Source organism: Ornithodoros turicata, unplaced genomic scaffold (genome assembly GCF_037126465.1).
Source record: "Ornithodoros turicata isolate Travis unplaced genomic scaffold, ASM3712646v1 ctg00000843.1, whole genome shotgun sequence".
NCBI lineage: Eukaryota > Metazoa > Arthropoda > Arachnida > Ixodida > Argasidae > Ornithodoros > Ornithodoros turicata.
Genome location: NW_026999404.1, coordinates 121932 through 138935, shown reverse-complemented (window position 1 = coordinate 138935; position 17004 = coordinate 121932). Strand labels below are relative to the sequence as shown.

The 17004-nt window shown below is 43.8% G+C and overlaps 3 protein-coding genes across 4 annotated transcripts in view; 2 read left to right on the top strand and 1 right to left on the bottom strand.

The window, feature by feature from the left end:
- Window positions 1-51: 51 nt before the first annotated feature.
- On the top strand, window positions 52-2316 carry LOC135375248 (probable cysteine--tRNA ligase, mitochondrial). The gene has a single exon (XM_064607982.1). The coding sequence runs from the start codon at window positions 153-155 to the stop codon at window positions 2001-2003; it is 1851 nt and encodes a 616-aa protein (XP_064464052.1). The 5' UTR covers window positions 52-152; the 3' UTR covers window positions 2004-2316.
- LOC135375249 (U5 small nuclear ribonucleoprotein 40 kDa protein-like) lies at window positions 2145-5343 on the bottom strand. The gene is made up of 9 exons (XM_064607983.1): window positions 5147-5343; window positions 4929-5058; window positions 4698-4791; window positions 4466-4631; window positions 3727-3849; window positions 3504-3624; window positions 3249-3331; window positions 2556-2721; window positions 2145-2288 (listed from the first exon to the last, which is right to left on the bottom strand). The coding sequence occupies exons 1-9, from the start codon at window positions 5261-5263 to the stop codon at window positions 2236-2238; spliced, it is 1053 nt and encodes a 350-aa protein (XP_064464053.1). The 5' UTR covers window positions 5264-5343; the 3' UTR covers window positions 2145-2235.
- A 197-nt stretch (window positions 5344-5540) lies between these two features.
- Window positions 5541-17004, top strand: part of LOC135375216 (ubiquitin carboxyl-terminal hydrolase 34-like) — a 70010-nt gene continuing 58546 nt past the window's right edge. For both annotated transcript variants that reach the window (XM_064607933.1, XM_064607932.1), the window contains exons 1-10: window positions 5541-5711; window positions 5969-6059; window positions 8902-9277; window positions 9395-9445; window positions 9654-9746; window positions 9851-9910; window positions 11017-11084; window positions 11938-12130; window positions 12949-13086; window positions 15139-15357. In XM_064607933.1, coding sequence (XP_064464003.1) covers window positions 5669-5711; window positions 5969-6059; window positions 8902-9277; window positions 9395-9445; window positions 9654-9746; window positions 9851-9910; window positions 11017-11084; window positions 11938-12130; window positions 12949-13086; window positions 15139-15357 — 1332 coding nt within the window. In that variant the 5' untranslated portion in view covers window positions 5541-5668. The remainder of the gene's footprint in view (window positions 5712-5968; window positions 6060-8901; window positions 9278-9394; window positions 9446-9653; window positions 9747-9850; window positions 9911-11016; window positions 11085-11937; window positions 12131-12948; window positions 13087-15138; window positions 15358-17004) is intronic.

The following is a 17004-nucleotide window of genomic DNA, read 5'->3' as shown; positions in this document are numbered from 1 at the left end:
CTACGAAGCCGAGGTGGTTGAGAACTCTCTATCGCTAGCAACACTATCACTTACCGGCGTCGTCTGTTTCTCCTTTTCTCTTCACTCTTCTATGCCTTCTATGTGCTGTTGTAAATATTGAATACATATGCATAAACAAAGTGGCTCGTAAAATGACATCCGCTTTCACGTGCCATTCACGATCCTCAAAGCGCCTAATCGCTTACTGTTTGTCAACGCCAAGATATTCCTCGGCATGGAGGTGTCCGCAAGGGTATGACACAGGCATCAAAGTGTACAACACCGTGGTTCGCAAGAAAGTCCCGCTTATGGTGCAGACGGATGGCGTAATCAAGTGGTACGCGTGTGGCCCCACTGTGTACGATGTGGCGCACGTCGGTCATGGCTGTTCGTACGTACGTTTCGACATCATCCGCAGAATTCTCGAGAAATTCTACAATATTAACGTCGTCATGGTCATGGGAATCACCAACGTCGACGACAAGATAATTAACCGAGCGAGAGAAGCCGGACTGCCCACTGACACGATCGCGAAACAATACGAGAACGAATTTCTTGCAGACATGAATAGATTAAGAGTTTTGCCACCGACAATGTACATGCGGGTCACGGAAAACCTAGACAGCATAACGCAGTTCTGCGCTACGTTGAAAGACAAAGGAATGGCATACACCGCGGACGATTGCTCCATGTACTTCGACGTTGCAAAGTACCCGCAGTATGGAATGTTCCGCACAGAGTGCTCAGAGGAACAGGCACAGCAGAGCGAGTCAAAGAGGGACCCCAGAGACTTTGCTGTTTGGAAAGGGGCAAAGCCCGGGGAGCCAAAGTGGTTGACGCCTTGGGGTCCGGGGAGGCCAGGCTGGCACATCGAGTGTTCTGCCATGGCGAGCCAGGTGTTCGGCAGTTCTGTCGATATCCACACGGGTGGGAAAGACCTAATGTTTCCACACCATGAGAATGAAGAGGCACAAAGTTGCAGCTATCATGGCGTATCACAGTGGGTTAACTATTGGCTGCATGCGGGTCACGTACAGGTCAAGACGGATGGAAAGGTAGAAAAAATGTCCAAATCGCTGGGAAATTTTATCCCCATGAGGCAGTTCCTACGGGATCACTCTGTGAACCAATTCCGAATATTCTGCCTACGCTCTCCGTACCAGAAAGACATCGAGCTGACCCCAAAAACTCTCGATGAAGCCAGGTCCACTCTGAGGAAGATGCACGACTTTGTAGCAGATGCGGAGGCTTACGTCGAAGGACATCTACTGTGCGAGACGCCGTCCGAACCAGACATACTGGAGAGGCTGGCACAGCTACGAAAAGAGGTGAAACTGTCCCTCGGGGACGACTTCAACTATCCCAAAGCAGTTTCTGGAGTCGTAAGATTCATAAACTACTTAAACCAGACCTTACAGTTAAAGCCGAGTTCCAGCACCGGAGCGAGAAGCCCCGGCGCAATCGCAATCTCAATGAACTACGTCCTGAAACTAATGGAGGACTTGGGCGTGGAGCTCACGACCAAACAGAGCTTACAAAGATCGCCTTACGTGTCCGACAGCATCTTGGCGGGCGTTCTCGACGACATCGTGGACTTCCGAAATAAAGTTCGCCTTCAAGCCCTAACAGGGAAACAAAGGGTATCTGAACAGCAAAGTCCACAGGACAAACACAGCCCCGCAGCTCAAGAAACCACATCTGGCTACCCGGTACATCCAGATCGCCCTCCGGAAGACAAAGAAGGCGACGGATCTGGTTGGACCGCAGTGCCGAACGTCGCAACGAAGGGTCCACCTCAGAGGAAGACGCGCGATCCAATGATTGCAGCGTGTGATGTTCTTAGGGACAGAATGTTCGCTGCAGGCATTCAGATCAAAGACCGTGGCCACGCATCGAGTTGGAGTTTCATGGAAGAGACTTCGCTCGAGGCCAAGAAGGAGAAATTGCGTAGCATGGACTCGTTTGATCCGCAGTACGTGCCGAAGAGCAAGGGGAAGCGATAGTTTAGCAGGTACTGCAGGTGCTCACGAACACACTGCAGTACGCAGCTACATGCCAAAGACATTCTGAGCACTTGTAGAGTTTACGGGATGTTGAAAGTTCCTTAGTACTTTTGTGCAACAAAATTATTAATACTCACTCAATGACCCCTGAAAGATGGTGTTTTAATATACATCCAAATCACATGCTTTATGTACATAGTTATGAATGCGGAAATTTTCTGCGACAGTTCCTTCACTTCTCGATTTCTCCGAGGTACACTTGCTTGTCGCTAGACACTGAGAGTACTGTAAAGTAATAAAAGAATGTATTTAATTGGGCAGTCAGCTTCACAGGGCTCAAAATTCTGTCACACAGGAAGCAACAGACACTGTCAGATACTATCACCCATGATGCGGAAAGCATGCGCTTGGGCAAACTACGAGACAACATGGTTCATTCGCCCAAGCTCGAGCTTTTCCCCATCGTGGATTTTCTCTGCCTATGCTATTTTCTTGGGATAAGGTGACTGCCTTAAAATATGCTTCTTAAATTCTACACAAATCACAACTTACTAATGGGTTCTTTTGGGTGAAACTGGACATCATTTACCGAGCCATTGTGCCCGGGTAATTTGTAGATAACCCGTCGGGACGTTGTGTCCCAAACGTGAACAAAGCGGTCAGCCGATCCAGCGGCCACCTGGCTTCCATCAGGGCTCCATGAACACCTCAGGAGATTCTGCATCACACACACACACAGAGTGAGAAAGAACATTGTAAAGTTGTACACTGCTGATCATAATTCACTGGAACTGTGACGGGAAGAATTTGAAGTACCACATACTACTTTAAGTACATTTCTCAGTACTTGTAATTTACTTAAAGTACATTTCAATTTGTGTACTGTAAGTTTCTTTCAAGCACTCAAGTACCCAACTGGCAATATAAATGCAAAACTTGGTCACAAAATCATTTCTTTTGGTTCATATTAATACGTCAGTTGTAAACTACCCTTGTTTTCTAACTTGCACTTTGTAAAAATGCTAGCTAAAAGCCTTCTAAACATAACAGTTGAAACACAATTACATCGCGTTTTATCACTACGAAGTGTTGAAAGTATTTTGCAGAGGGCTTTGTACTTTACTTTAAGTGCATTTGTAGTATGGTACTGTACTTGAAGTACAACAGGTGCTAGGTACTTGGTACTTTACTTCAAGTACAGTTTTGGGGTATACTTTGCCCATTGCTGACTGGAACAAGTTGTACCTTTTCAAAATTGTGCTGATGCCCCTGCAAGATCTTGACACATCGCTCCTGAGGTGCAAACGGACGTACATCCCATATTCTTACTGTAAAAATGAAGGTTAAAAGGGGGTTACTATTGTCCCAAAACGCAAATGTCATTGTGCGATGTCCCATAGATATCCTACGGATGTCGTTGGACGTTCGCGACCTTGTAGGGATGTCTCCGGGATGTTAATGGTTTGCTAGGGTTCCAGAAAGTAGAAGCACATCGCTTACGTGTGTTGTCCATGGAGTTTGAAAGCACGTAGGAGCCATCCGGACTGAGGCACAGCCCAGTAACAGTGTCGGTATGGCCGGCCATTTTGTAGAGCACTGCATTTTTGCGCATGTCCCATACCTAATGCAGAAACAGGAATGGAATAGCGTATATATGTACACAAATCTAGTCACATTTTGTCACAAATGTAACACTACCTGGTACCGAATGAAAGTATCCCACCTTTATCTGGTTGTCGATGCCTCCGGACATGATCTGCTCCGCAGTGTCGTTAAAGGTGACCGCCGTGATCTGGTAGTTTTCTTGGAAGCTGTGAACTGGCGTCCGTTTACGAGAGTCCCAGAGCTGTAAACCAGTTGTTAGCGTGACATATTGGACAGTGTCTGCAGACTGTCCATTTACCTGTGTTGTGCATCTACAGTGTGTCCCAGAAAACGGGTCATTGAATTACAGTAAAAAAAAAACTACACCACCTAGAATCATGCAGTCAACTGCATTTGCTCTTACTAGGTTTTTGCCATCTCCTGATACGAGTGTCATGTAACGTAAGTTTAATTATGTAAATTTTTCGAACTGAACTCAGAAATTTGCCAAGTAAAGGTCACTTTTTTACACCACCAATGTGGACAGCGTGCCAAATTTACTCAAACTCACGATGATTGACAGGGATATTGAGGAGCTATCCAATCGGAAAAAATAGCCGAACATCATGTTTTACGCAGCACCCTGGGACACCCTGTATACAAAAGGGCAGGCCAGTTGAAATTATACAATGGGACCAATATTAAATGTTTACATCCTGTGACTTTTAAGGCTTGTATGCAACCTCTCCCATGGGACAAACAGAAGAGTCAGCTCTCACAGCCCCCAGTCACAACATTGATGTTGGTCCCAAAGCTTCTACTGTCTGTACAGCACTTACCCAGGCCTAATTTTGCTCGGTAAGAATCTTAAGGAGTACCTTAATCGTGCTGTCGTCACTACCACTGCACACGAGTTGTGGCCCACGTCGTGCTGGATGGCAGCAGTTGACGTAGGAGTTGTGACCCCGAAGTCGCTTGATACGCACGCCTACGTTAGTGTCCCAGATGCCAAGCGATTTGTCCGTGGAAGCCGTGAATATCAAACTGTGGGGAAGCAATTAAGGTGTAAGCATGCACAGATTACACAATAATTCCAAAAACACCGCTTACCCGCCGTCAGTTGAAAAATGCATGTCTAGAATTGCTCCCGTGTGACCGCTCAACACAGCAAAATTTTCACATTCGCCAAGGGTGTTCCAAAAAACTGAAAACAAAGAGAGAGAAAGTGAGTGAGATACGATCACACACTTTGTTGAGTAATCTTGTAGCTGGGGATGTAGCACGATGGAAATATGAACGCTTTTCAATTGTTACTTTATTTGCTTGTGATAATTTACTTACAAATTTGCCGGTCAAACCCGCACGTTGAAAGGTACGTGCCGTCTGGATGAAACTTGCCGCAGTATATTTCGCCCAGGTGCCCTGTCAGCAACATGATCGGGGCTTCAAGGCTTGATGTGCGTCCTAGTTCCTTCAAATTACACATACATTCATACAGGTAGGTTAGACAAATACGTTGATTTCATGCGACAGAGTGACAGTGTGACTCGAAAGCTTACCGCTAGCTTAAGACGTTTGTTTTGATCAGCGTGTGCAGTAAGTTCATTCCTGGGTCTTTTTACGGGTACCAGGGCCCCACTGTGGTCCGGCATGGGATAAAAACCGTAACCTGCCATTATTTTCGGAAAATCGCTCCTACAAGACCGTGTTTTGTTTATCGTGCCGAAATCACCGAAAGCGATCGCTACGCCATCTACAACATGTGCTGCAGAAATTATTCAAAGATAAGTACAACGTTATTTAGAACACTATAAGGTTGTGCTTATGGAAGTAGTAAGTATTAATATTACATTACAAGAAAAAACAATTGTTTCACGAAATTTACTCTCGCTACGTGTCCAGATAAATGTGCACCCTCGACAGCAAAAGCTATGGTGTACACATAATGGCGGTTCCTACTGCTTCAGCTGACGAAAAAAAACTGAAGTTGAATTAGAGCTGTCGCTAGCTATTTCATCACTTTTTCAAATAATAAATTTCTACAGATTGTAGTACGTGATGTCAATGCAACGGATGTCAAAATGTGTGACATATGCTGCTCACTCCTAGAACTTTTTGAAAGATGTAAGCTTGTCAGGCATCTGTGTTTGTCTTTCTAAGCCTAGCCAGAGTTGAAGAAAGTGTATTTACAATCTTTTTTCAGGCTCGAAAAATAATTTTTTTGGTCGCCAGGGTTGTCTTGATTGTGTAGAGCTCGCATGCTGATTAGTAGCACGTTGTTTATTAGCAAGTTAGCGCTTTGTTTACGTTGTGAAAGTACTGTGTATGCACAATCGCGATTTGGCTACTCTCGATATGTAATAAAATCGCTGTACTTTCAGATGATAGAGACAACCCAAACGGACTACGCTCACCCCTGGTGAAGACAGACATATTTATTTTGTGCAGCTACGTTCAAGCATGGAATCAGAGGTGAGTTACGAGATGAAGCATTTTCGCGCACATGGGACTGTATCTCTCATGTGCGCGTACTTTCTTCGAAAGAATCCATGCTCTGGAGCTTTCCATCGCGCTCTGCAACTCTGATAGACTGTCGCTCATAGGATGATGCACGAAATAGTTATTGGTGGGCCAGATCTGCAAATACGCCTCGCACTCGTTGAGTTCTCATTTGTACTTCTGACAGAATTCCACTGGTGCATGAAAATAAGCTCGCTTTCGTGCTTCTTCATAGTACAAGGCGGGAATCTGCTTCGTTTTGATCAGTCAGATGGGCTGGGCATAGCATGAATCAACAGCAAACTTTGTGTAACAATTTATACATCGTGAAAAACATAAGAACTGTGGGGAGCTACGTGGGTACACACTTCGAAATAAAAAAAGAAATGAGAAAGTGAATAATAATATCTAAATACCAACATAGACTAATGCCAGTGTAGGTAGATGTGGTTGGGAACAGTACACAGCAAACAATATCATTGTATACAAAGTAAATGCGAAACAAAAAATAGAGACAAAATCGTACACGCACTGCGTTAAGGCGAAAGATGGCAGCAGATTTAAATGGTGAAGGATCGAGAATGGCTGCGACTGATACTGGAAATGAATTCGGTAATTTTGTGCCAAGTGATAAGGAAGAGGAAAGTAATATGTGGCATGAGAATAGCTTCCACTTATGACAGTGATCCAAATGGTAGCTAGTATAATGCATATACCAAGCAACGGTATAATAATGTATCATCGTAATAATAGCTATAACAAAGTGTTTTGTAGGTGATACGACGGGATAGATCATGTTAAAAAATCTTTGTGCTACGTGTAAAAGCTACTCTCCTTGAGTAGTTCCCTATTATAAGTGCATAGGTTATTTGTGCCGTTTCGCAATGAAGCATTTATGTTTGATGCGTTATATTTCTTAAAAGTATGTAGTGAACTCTAAATAATGTTCAGGGTTCGGATAAGTCTGCTTCACAGTGTGCACATTGCTTGTTGCATAATCTCTATTTATAGCAACAGTGTGACAGCTGATGTATTAAGGTGTGTTGTGCCAATCGCACCTGAGTACAGTCATATTCTCAGACATCAATGATGGGGAAGTGTCAAGTACTCAAGTACTACTTTAATTACATTTCAAGTTGAGTATTTTGTGTTGTACTTTAACTACATTCCCGTCAAGTACTGAAGTATCAACTGCGACTGCAACAAAAATCGGAAAATACCAATAAAGCCCCTTATTTTTTCTAGAAAGGGCAATTTATTGTTTGGTATGGCAAAGCTGTACACACTACTCACTGCAAATACAATGTGATGACGTACCACCCAAGACCAGACTCTATTTTTTTTTACGTTGATCACTCCATTGGCAGTTACTAATCATTTGTATTTCACAATGTGTGATGGGCTTTTAATTATGATATGATAACGCAGTGAAAGAGACTGAAATCGTAACATGCTTTTATTTTTTATTTTTACATTTTACTTTTTCACATGGTCACAAAAATTGTTTTGTTGCAAATAGCAAAGCCACATAAAACATGAAGGTGCACATTGTGCCTCACGTCCATTTTTGTTTTATTTTAAGATGCGAGTGTCTTTTTTTGTCTGAAAGCGTGCCTTCTTGCATACTGCACACAAAGATAAGTACTAGAACACTACATGCTATGCAGATCGATAAATCGGGATATGTTTCATACTTTGCACAAGCACAGCTGCGAACATGCATATGTAAATGCAAATTGTGCCGTCTGGTTCAGTTCATATTCGCAAGTAAGCAATGAACTAGCAGAGCTTCATAAAAAGCACTTGCCAGAAATGCTCACTAAAATTTTATTAAAATATTGAAACATAATTACTTTCTCACTTTTTTCAAAAAGCAAACAGTGTGATGTAGAATAGAGCAAGCAAAATTTCTAACATGCTTGACAAGTACATTGCCTAGTATTTTGTACTTTACTGCAAGTGCATTTGCTGTATGGTACTTTTACCATGCTTAGTGTAGCGATAGTGCCAAGTAATTGGTACTGTACTTTAAGTATAATTTTGGAATACTTCGTCCGTCTCTGTCAGACATCACAGCACAGATGCAGCCAGAGTATTTTAACAGTGCCAGCATCATTTGAACAGCATAATGTAAATTCATACCAGTGAGACATGCACAGACAGCATAGAGCTTCAACATAAAAGCTATTTGCTTTCTTAGAACAAATCATTGTTGTATTAAGATTAGCAGATAATAATGTTGTGTTAACAGACCTTTGATGGACTTCTGCACAGGTAGGAATCGATCATGTGTCACATTTAATGTAGAAGTTACGTATTTGGATGTACATTTTGTACATTTCTTAACAGCTGCACGACATTGTGGATATGTGCCGTACTTGTTGCTGTATTGTGTGTTCTTTCAGTCGAAGGTACAGCACAATTGAATCAGACTGTTTTGTTATGTAGGCCATAGCATTTGCTGTTGCACATCTTGTTGTTGTACATCGCTGTTGCCACATGTTGTAAGTGCAAAAAGTGCTCTACTTACAACATAGGACTTACTTTGGTGCTCCACACCATACTCTGTCTGACTTTCTGCAAGTCTCGTTATTCAAATATTTGCAGTCAAGTCCTTGCAGTAGAAGGGACTTGACTGGTTTGTCTCGGTTTGCATGGGAAAAACTGTGAGCATTGGTTGAGTCTTCCATTTCACTCAGCTAGTCAGACCCTCAGACCCGACATGCACATTCTCTACGCTGAAATTCTCGCTGCGCAAGAAACTTCATGGCACCGCTTTCTTCTAATACCCACGTGCGTTCGTTTCTCCCGATAGGCAATGCACCTGCTGTTACAAGGAACCACAGAGCTTCGACAAATTCAACGCTGTCATCCAAGGCTTGTTACAGACCGTACTCGAACTTTTACGGCGTCTGCCCTCACAGCTCGGTGGGGGCATTGCCGACAGTGGCGGTCCCAGGACCCCAACAGAGTCCAAAGCCTCGGGGGAACAGAAAGGAGGAGGAGGAGGAGGAAGCAGCGAGGGTGCGTCGTCCAGTGCCGCGACCATTACTCAAGGTGGAGGCGGGTTCGAATTGGAAACTTGGTCCCCCGAAGACCAGGAAAAGCTGTTGCATTTTACGTCAAAGGCATTTCTACTCAATTTTCCACTCTACGTGGCTTTCAAGCACAGCGTCCACTCTAAGTTAGAGGTAAGCGGTTGCGGGCGTACTTAACTTCTGGGTGTCTGGGTGGAGGTTTTCTGGTATGGTAGGGGTACAGGTTCTGGGCAGTGGTGGCATTTGTTAATCTGTCATGTTTGCTAACAGGAAGTTTCTCAGTCGGAGGTGACTGCGCTCAGCAGCGTCTGCGATATGAATGTGAGTCTTTGCACGGATTGTGTCGGTTTGGTTTGTGACATGGGATGGTGTGTGTGGGGGGGGGGGGGGACTGCACGTGGCTTTGAAGGGGGTGCCGGCTGCGGTCTCCATACTGGCAGCGTTAGTGAAGGCTAACATTAGACTGTAGTGTTCGCAGCAGTATTGGACTGCTGAGCCTGTTGAATTTTTAGAAAAATATTCCATTCAGGACCTGGACATCCCAGTGCATCTGCTACGCAATGTGGCCTTCTTCTGCGGAACCCAAGGCGGCCTAAGCTTGCTCACTGCATGCTTTCGTCAGGTAATCTTCGCAGACCTGGAAATCTTTATGTCTTTCCCGAAGAGTCACTCTGCTTTCCTTGCAAGAGTGCTTTATGCTGATTCTCTCTCTGTTTGGTTTTTAAGGTCCCTGCAAATCGTCTTCCTATTGGACTTGCACACGCCCTTGTGTCTCTCGTCTCAAATGTAAGATCACTTTTTCAGGTTTGATCCTATGAATCACTAATTTTGCGATAACAGTTCTGGACAATATCACTTTTGCACTTGCAAAATTCCTCTTCCGTCGAAGTTAGGATCTAAAACGTAACAAAGGCACTTTAAAATTATTAAAGGAGTACAGGGGGCCATCCAAAATATTTTCAGCTTATGCCATACGTTGAAAGTATGTGCATCAGTTTGCCGAACAGCACAAAAGGTTTTGATGCATGCCGTTTTTTTTTTCCCAGGAAATGAGGGCATTCTTCTTTTGTAGTCGGTAGACCTGTGCCTTCGGGGAGGGGGGATTAGTTATTGCAAGGGTGACCGTGGGCACGGAAGATTTCATTGTCCTGCAGGAGTTTCCCTGTGTGCAGTGCTTCTTCAGAACCCTGAACAGCTGACTAGCAGACAATACTCTGAACCGATCACTAGAGGCGATAGAGCATCACACTGGGTCCCAAGCTGGTACTGCTCTCCGACGCCGTTGCGCGCTGTAGTTTTTTGCAGCATATTTTAAATTCAATTTCTGTGTTAGTTATAACTCCATGAGGTGAATTAGTACTCCTCGTGGTGCATTTAGTGGCCTACTTAACAGTTTTATAGAATGAAAATGGTAAAAATGGGAGAAGTCTAGCACTCGCAAGTGAATAAGATAAGTATTTAAAGAGATTGAAACATTTATTTTACTGAAAAACAAGCTTTCACACCTGGTGAAGGACGGACTCCATCCGAAAGCTTGTTTTCCAGTAATATAAATGTTTCAATCTCTTTAAATACTTATCTTAATGAAAATGGTGTTAAAACTGACTTCTGTGCTACTTTAAATCTTGTGAAGTTATGGCACTTTGTTGTATATTTTTGTAGCATGTTTTTCCCTGTGTTCTCTAGTAATCGTATTCATTTTGAAATTTGCCCTAATGCATTTTTGTCCTGTGTGACGACAGTTATTTTGCCAAACTGTTATTCTGTCTGCTCTTACGAAGTACATGTGTGACAAGAAATTCATCAAATAGATGTCTTTGACTTCTGTACTCGAAGTAACGAGTGCTTTTTTGAAATTGGATACACTTATTGATGAACGTATAATTGTTCAGTTAAAGCTCTGGATGAACCTGGCATCGATCGTACAACACCTCGTGCCCCTGCGGTCGGCTGTTATCAAGTATGTCATCTGCCTCGCAATTCTGAGTTCCTTTGTTACCATCAAATGAGTTAAAGGAGCACTAAACATGTATACAAGGTTCACTTTTTGTTAATGTATTGTGCTATGTTGCCGACGGTGAATGTTTTCCAAAAAATATTGACACAAAAGGTTCCAAAATATTGACAGAACTTGACACAAATATCGACATGAAAACACAAAAGTCACAGCTCTAAACCAACACAATATTCACAGCACTCTTTTGTGCTCATACCCCAACCCGCGATGCGCCGCCGACAATAGTCGTACGTCATTTTGACATCACACACCCTCAACCAGTCAAAATTTGGGATGCTTATACATTGATTTATTGTAATATCGGGAAGTGAGATAGATTCTAAACATCGCTCCACTTGAAACGCTTAAGACAGCCAGTTCCAGCCGCAGTGTTCCCATAACCGGGTTTCCCCGCGCACTGCAGTTTGTCTCAACAGGGCCCATCTTTTTTTGCTAAGAGTCTGAAATCTCCCCAATCTCCAATGATTGGAATGCAGCTTTGCCACACGTACGAGGCGTGTGACGTAGGTTCTCCCTTAGAAAGAAAGAGAGAAGCACACAGATTGTGGTCTTCGAATAGCATTGTTTCTCGTTTGGCATAGCATTGTTTCTCATTCCCAAGATATCCACCAGCGATGGGTCACAGTATCGCCTGTGGCGATGAAGCTCCCCATTCATCATCATAAAATTAAGTTGTTGTTGTTGTCGTGTTGTTGTTGTTGACGTTCGGCGAGCTGTTTAGTGCCCCTTTAAGTAGCCCATAAATGCATATCCCAGGGAGATCTTGTATTAAAGGAATGCCGTGATGCCTTCCCAGGTACTTGTGCAGCGTATGTGAAGGCGAGGTTCGTGGCGGAGGAAGTCGCAGCTTGTTTGAGCTGATGCTGGGCGCTGTGAAGGATCCTCTCGATGTGCAAGTGTCTCTCGACCGGGAGGGGTTGGAACTGGCATTTCGCTGTTTCACCTCTCCCACCCTCACCATGCGGCTTTCGGGCATTGCCCAAATCAATGTGAGTGCAGGGAGAGTGCTTAATCTATGCAAGAGAATGGAATGAGGCAGTTTCCATAGGTTGTGGTAACGCACTGGTAGCATACGGGAGAGCATGCCTGCGACTGCAACTATATTTATGTACACATCCACCTTTCTTGGGTACGGTACAGTAATGTATATGGTTATAAACAGAAAAATGAGGCAGACAAAAAGGAAATAACCGCTTGTTTCTTTTGGGGGCTTTCTTTAGCCTTCTCTCTGTCAAGCGTTTTCAGGAAAGTTATTTGAAAGTCATAAAATGGTGTTCTGCAGTAATGTATTCCTGCATTAGCCTACCCTATATGTATTGTCTGGTTTTGAGAATGTATTGCATCCTTATCCATTGATGTTGCTTAAAGTGAATTAGTAAACGTCCATAAAAGTAGCCCATGAGTAGATCCTGAAGTTTTAGGGTTTTACCCGGTTCTTCTCCAAATTTGCACCCCGAATTGAAGGTTGCCTCTTTAGGGTGGAACCCGATTTTTGCCTGGCAAATTGCCCTCACTCGGATGTCTGTAGGAATGCACTACCTTCCTTGTTTGGCAGCAAATGCAGTTACATCACCGTTTGTACCAAACCACTAGAGTTACTTTGAGTAACTGAGCCCGATTTCCTCCCAAATTTAGCCTACTGGAAGTTTTTTCACCCGAATTTGCATGAATTTAGTGCACGTGTTTATTTACCCGATTTTTACCCCCCCACATTTAGAAAAAAATATTTCCCGAAAACTTCAGGCTCTACCTATGAGACCTGTCTGATCCACTCCTCTCTCTCTTTTTTTTTTCTCTCTCCTTCTAGAGTCATATTAGCATGTACCAGGAGCTGTGCCACAGCGAGACTCTGGCTGGTGCACAGACAATGGGGCGCGCCCTGGCCTCTTGGCTCGTGGAATACCGTGTTGTGGAGCACCTTTTTGGTCCAAACCTTCATGTTGAGGTGAGCTACAGTACGAGATTTAGAAAATAGCAAGCAGGTGCAACAAGTATCCGCACTCTTTGGTGGTAAGAAGTAGGCCTTGTGAGGCTGTGGGAGATGCAGGAGACGAATGAGAATCTTCAAGAGTCTACGAGCACTTTTGTTGCAGTCTGCATCGTAAGGTTAGCTGCTGAAGCCTTTGTCAAATGTTGGCCACTGCAAATGAAAAGATAGGTCAGGGATTAAACAAAATTGTACTAAAAATGTATGCAGTATTAGTGTTAAAAGCGATCCTGTGAAAAGTTACTTTAAGAAGTAGCTAAGTTAACAGTTGCAGCTACTACACCAAAAAAAGTAACAAAGGTACAGGTACAGTTACTCTGCACAAATACTACCTAGTTAAGTTACCGCAACAATCAACTTCGCAAATTCTCAAAATCATGAACTCGTGTCTAACAACTTCAATTCCAAAATCTGCACTAGTGCAAAGTGAACATGTGTAAGTTGCACCTGAGCAGCTATTGCACAAAGTTTGTGTCTACGTTTGCCCCACTTGGTTAAACGATTGCCCCCGAGCGGTTGTGATTGCTCCATTCCTTTCTAACTCCCTGTTCTTTCAGAACTACAGATTGTTGAATCAGCCATGTATATACTGGCTGGGAACAGGATGTGAAACAAAATTTAAACAGTTTGATAGTTACTTTCTCAGTATCGAGCCCGTTTATTACGATCTTCGATAGAACGATAACTCGGATATTGCGATCGAATTGATGGTTCCCGTCAGCTCTCCCATTGAACTACATGTAAACAAAACATCGATATAACGATCGCCGCGAAAGTGGTTGCTCGCATATAGCGATCGGAATTCTCCCGGCGGACGGTAAAACGTGTGAAAATTAGAAAGCAAGATTGCACCATTTCACTGAAAACAAATTACAGTACATTGGCATTTTCAAGAGCCTTCGCCTCCGTGCACGCTAAAGCGAGAACGCAGTGCGTTTATCCGCGCATGGCTGCCGGGGATTAGATGCGTGCGTTGCAAGGCACACGACTTCGAAAGGGCGGAAGGGGGCTCGCGCAAAGTGGAGAATGTTCTTCCCTCTCCACATCGTTCTCTCATCTTCAAGCTTTTTTTCTGGTTCTGCTGCGTGCTTGCTACGATGGCGTCCGCTGTTCCGAGACGCTTTTTGACGAGGAAACACGCGTGACTCGAACCGAAGTTACATGCGCTCTACGGGTTTCGTGCTGGTGCAAAACTGCGTTGTGAAGTACCGCGGCTTCGAAAACGTGTATTGGCAGACAGTTGCGTGTCGCCTCCCAAACACGCGTTGATGGATTACCCGTGGTGGAGGCGCATCCTGATGGACCACTCAGTTCCGATCGTGAGAACAGTGATGACTACAGCATTGGATGACGAGCAATGGACGAGAATGAGGTCGTCGATCTCAAAAGGTGCGGCGCCTCGCACGATATCGGCGGTTATGTTATCAAAAGCTTTCAACGCACAGCTGCGTCAATTCAGAGCTAGATAAAACGCTTCTGCGCACACAAGAAACTCGCATGTTCAGCGGCGTTCTATTAATGGCGATCTACTTCGTTTACGCGAACCCGAGCGGCAGTTTCTCGAAAGCTCGTTTTTAACGATACTCTGATATAACAATCAGATTTCGTGTTCCCGTCAATATCATTATAAGCGGGCTCGACTGTACCTAGTTACTTGAAGAATGTAGAGGGTTGTTTCAAGTTCCACTTGGCAAAAGTAACAACAAAAATATAAACTACTGAAGCTTTCCTTTAATGGTTACAAGCTTTGATGCAGTGGACTGCATTTTGTCAGGTACAAAAACAACAGCATTGGAGTTAAAAATATATATATACACTCGGATGGTACACACGTGAACACATGGAAAGGGAGAGGGTAAAGGATATACATTAACAGAGGGATGACAAAAAAACACGTGGCTGGAAAAGGGTGGTCGCAAAACCTGCGAGTTTGGGATCACTCTTTTCCAGCCACGTGTTTTTTTTTTTAGCATATTGGCACTGTGACTTCAGCGCACGTGTATTTTTCAGGTGATAAAGCAGAGTCAACTCGTGCTGAACCTTCTCGCATCAGAAGGACGGCTAACGCCGCAACACCTCGATGCAATGTGGAGCGCCACACAGCTAAAGCATTGCGGAAGGCAGGTGCTGGATCTGTTGGCTCCGCTAATACGCAGCCTCCATCCACTCCCAGCACGGCACCTGTACGCTAGGCTCTGTGCTACTCCTCCACGGGAACACAACGAACAGGTGGGTGGGAATGTTGCGGTCATGTAATGTGTACAGGTGGGGTATTGGGATTTAGTGGCATGTGAGCGCAAAAGTATGATATAAAATAGCATAAATATTATAATATTTTACCGGTGAAAATATTTATTTTCACGGTTTCACCGGTTTCACGGATTTCAAATATCCATGGAGGAAGAGAAGGCAGGTATCTTTTCCGGGTAACACTTAGTCAGCAATACCTTTTGAGTTTGTAATTTCATGGCTCAACTTCCTGTTGTGTGATATGTTGTGAGCTGGTTTCGTGAAAATGGTGCACAATGGTCCACAACTTCTAGTTTAGAGCTTCTAAACTGTTGTGATCGCTTTATTTATTATATTTTTGCTGTTACATCAACATGAACAACTCGCTTCCGGATTTTGCTGGTTATAATTTTTGAGACCTCTCGAAACACGGTAAAAATGAACGCCAAACCAAATTACAGTAGTGCTAGTTTTAATTAGCTATAACATAATGAAATAACAGGATAACTTCTAACTTCTCTTTGTCACTTATCTTCGCCCTATCTCGTAATACCTCAGAAAATATAAACACCGAAAACCAGAAACCCTAGACTGATTGATGTAGCATTTTTTTCTTGTTCCATTTAGATACAAAATAGATTGGGTGCTATCTGTGGGAAACTGAACATGCTCGCTGACTAAATTCCAGCTTGTGACGCTTACAAATATGCGACACGCAGAGTGAGAGCAGTGATCACGTCGTAGACGTCATTATACCTGAGATCTACTCACCAACTAGTTGGTAGAGCCACACTGAAACATACGTCGGCGCTTTTCACCGACAGATCAGAGAGGACCTTTATATGGTACACCGCCCTCAACTGGAAATTAAAACTGCCACATATGTGCCCTTTGTGTGATATCAAATAATTTTCATAACTAAGGAAGACATCTCCTTTGCGTTCTGATTTAGTTTTTCTGCCCATGCGTATACTTTCTATTTACGCTAGGGGTTTGCCCGAATTATATCACAGTCTGATGTACATGTCACGCCTATAACGTAGAGAAAAGGACATTTACGATTCCCAAAATGTTGCTGTCACCTCACTTCGATGCAAATCATCACACTACAAAATAGTCTTCACAGCTGCTAGCGTCCCAAACACACGCTACATTTTTCTCATAGTTCAATTCAATTCAAAGATCGATGAACATGAAAACTGAAAAGGCTACCTTGGATGACGACCTATGCACTGCTTGTATCCTACCCCATTAAAATTGGCTCACCACTCTCTCCCCATACCAAGAAGTGAAGTACCACGAACTTGCTCTGGGACAACTGACTGCTGGTGGTGGCCTTGGGGTATACAATGACCACCCAGGAATTTGCTAATCCCCTTGTCCTCTTGACGTGTGGAGTGTGTGACAGATATCTGCTTCTGGAGTGTGTGACAGACAGGTGTGTGACGTATGGAGTGTGTGACAGTGTGACAGAGTGCGGAGCCCCATTCTGAGAAGCAGGTCACGACAGGGAAGGCGGCCTTTGTGCTGTCCCCAGGAAAGAGAGACTGTCCTCAAAACGCGAAATTAAGTGCACGCTGATACGTCTGAAAACGACATTCCTGTTGATTCGCGAAAATTAATACATCGCAAATACTAATACACTTA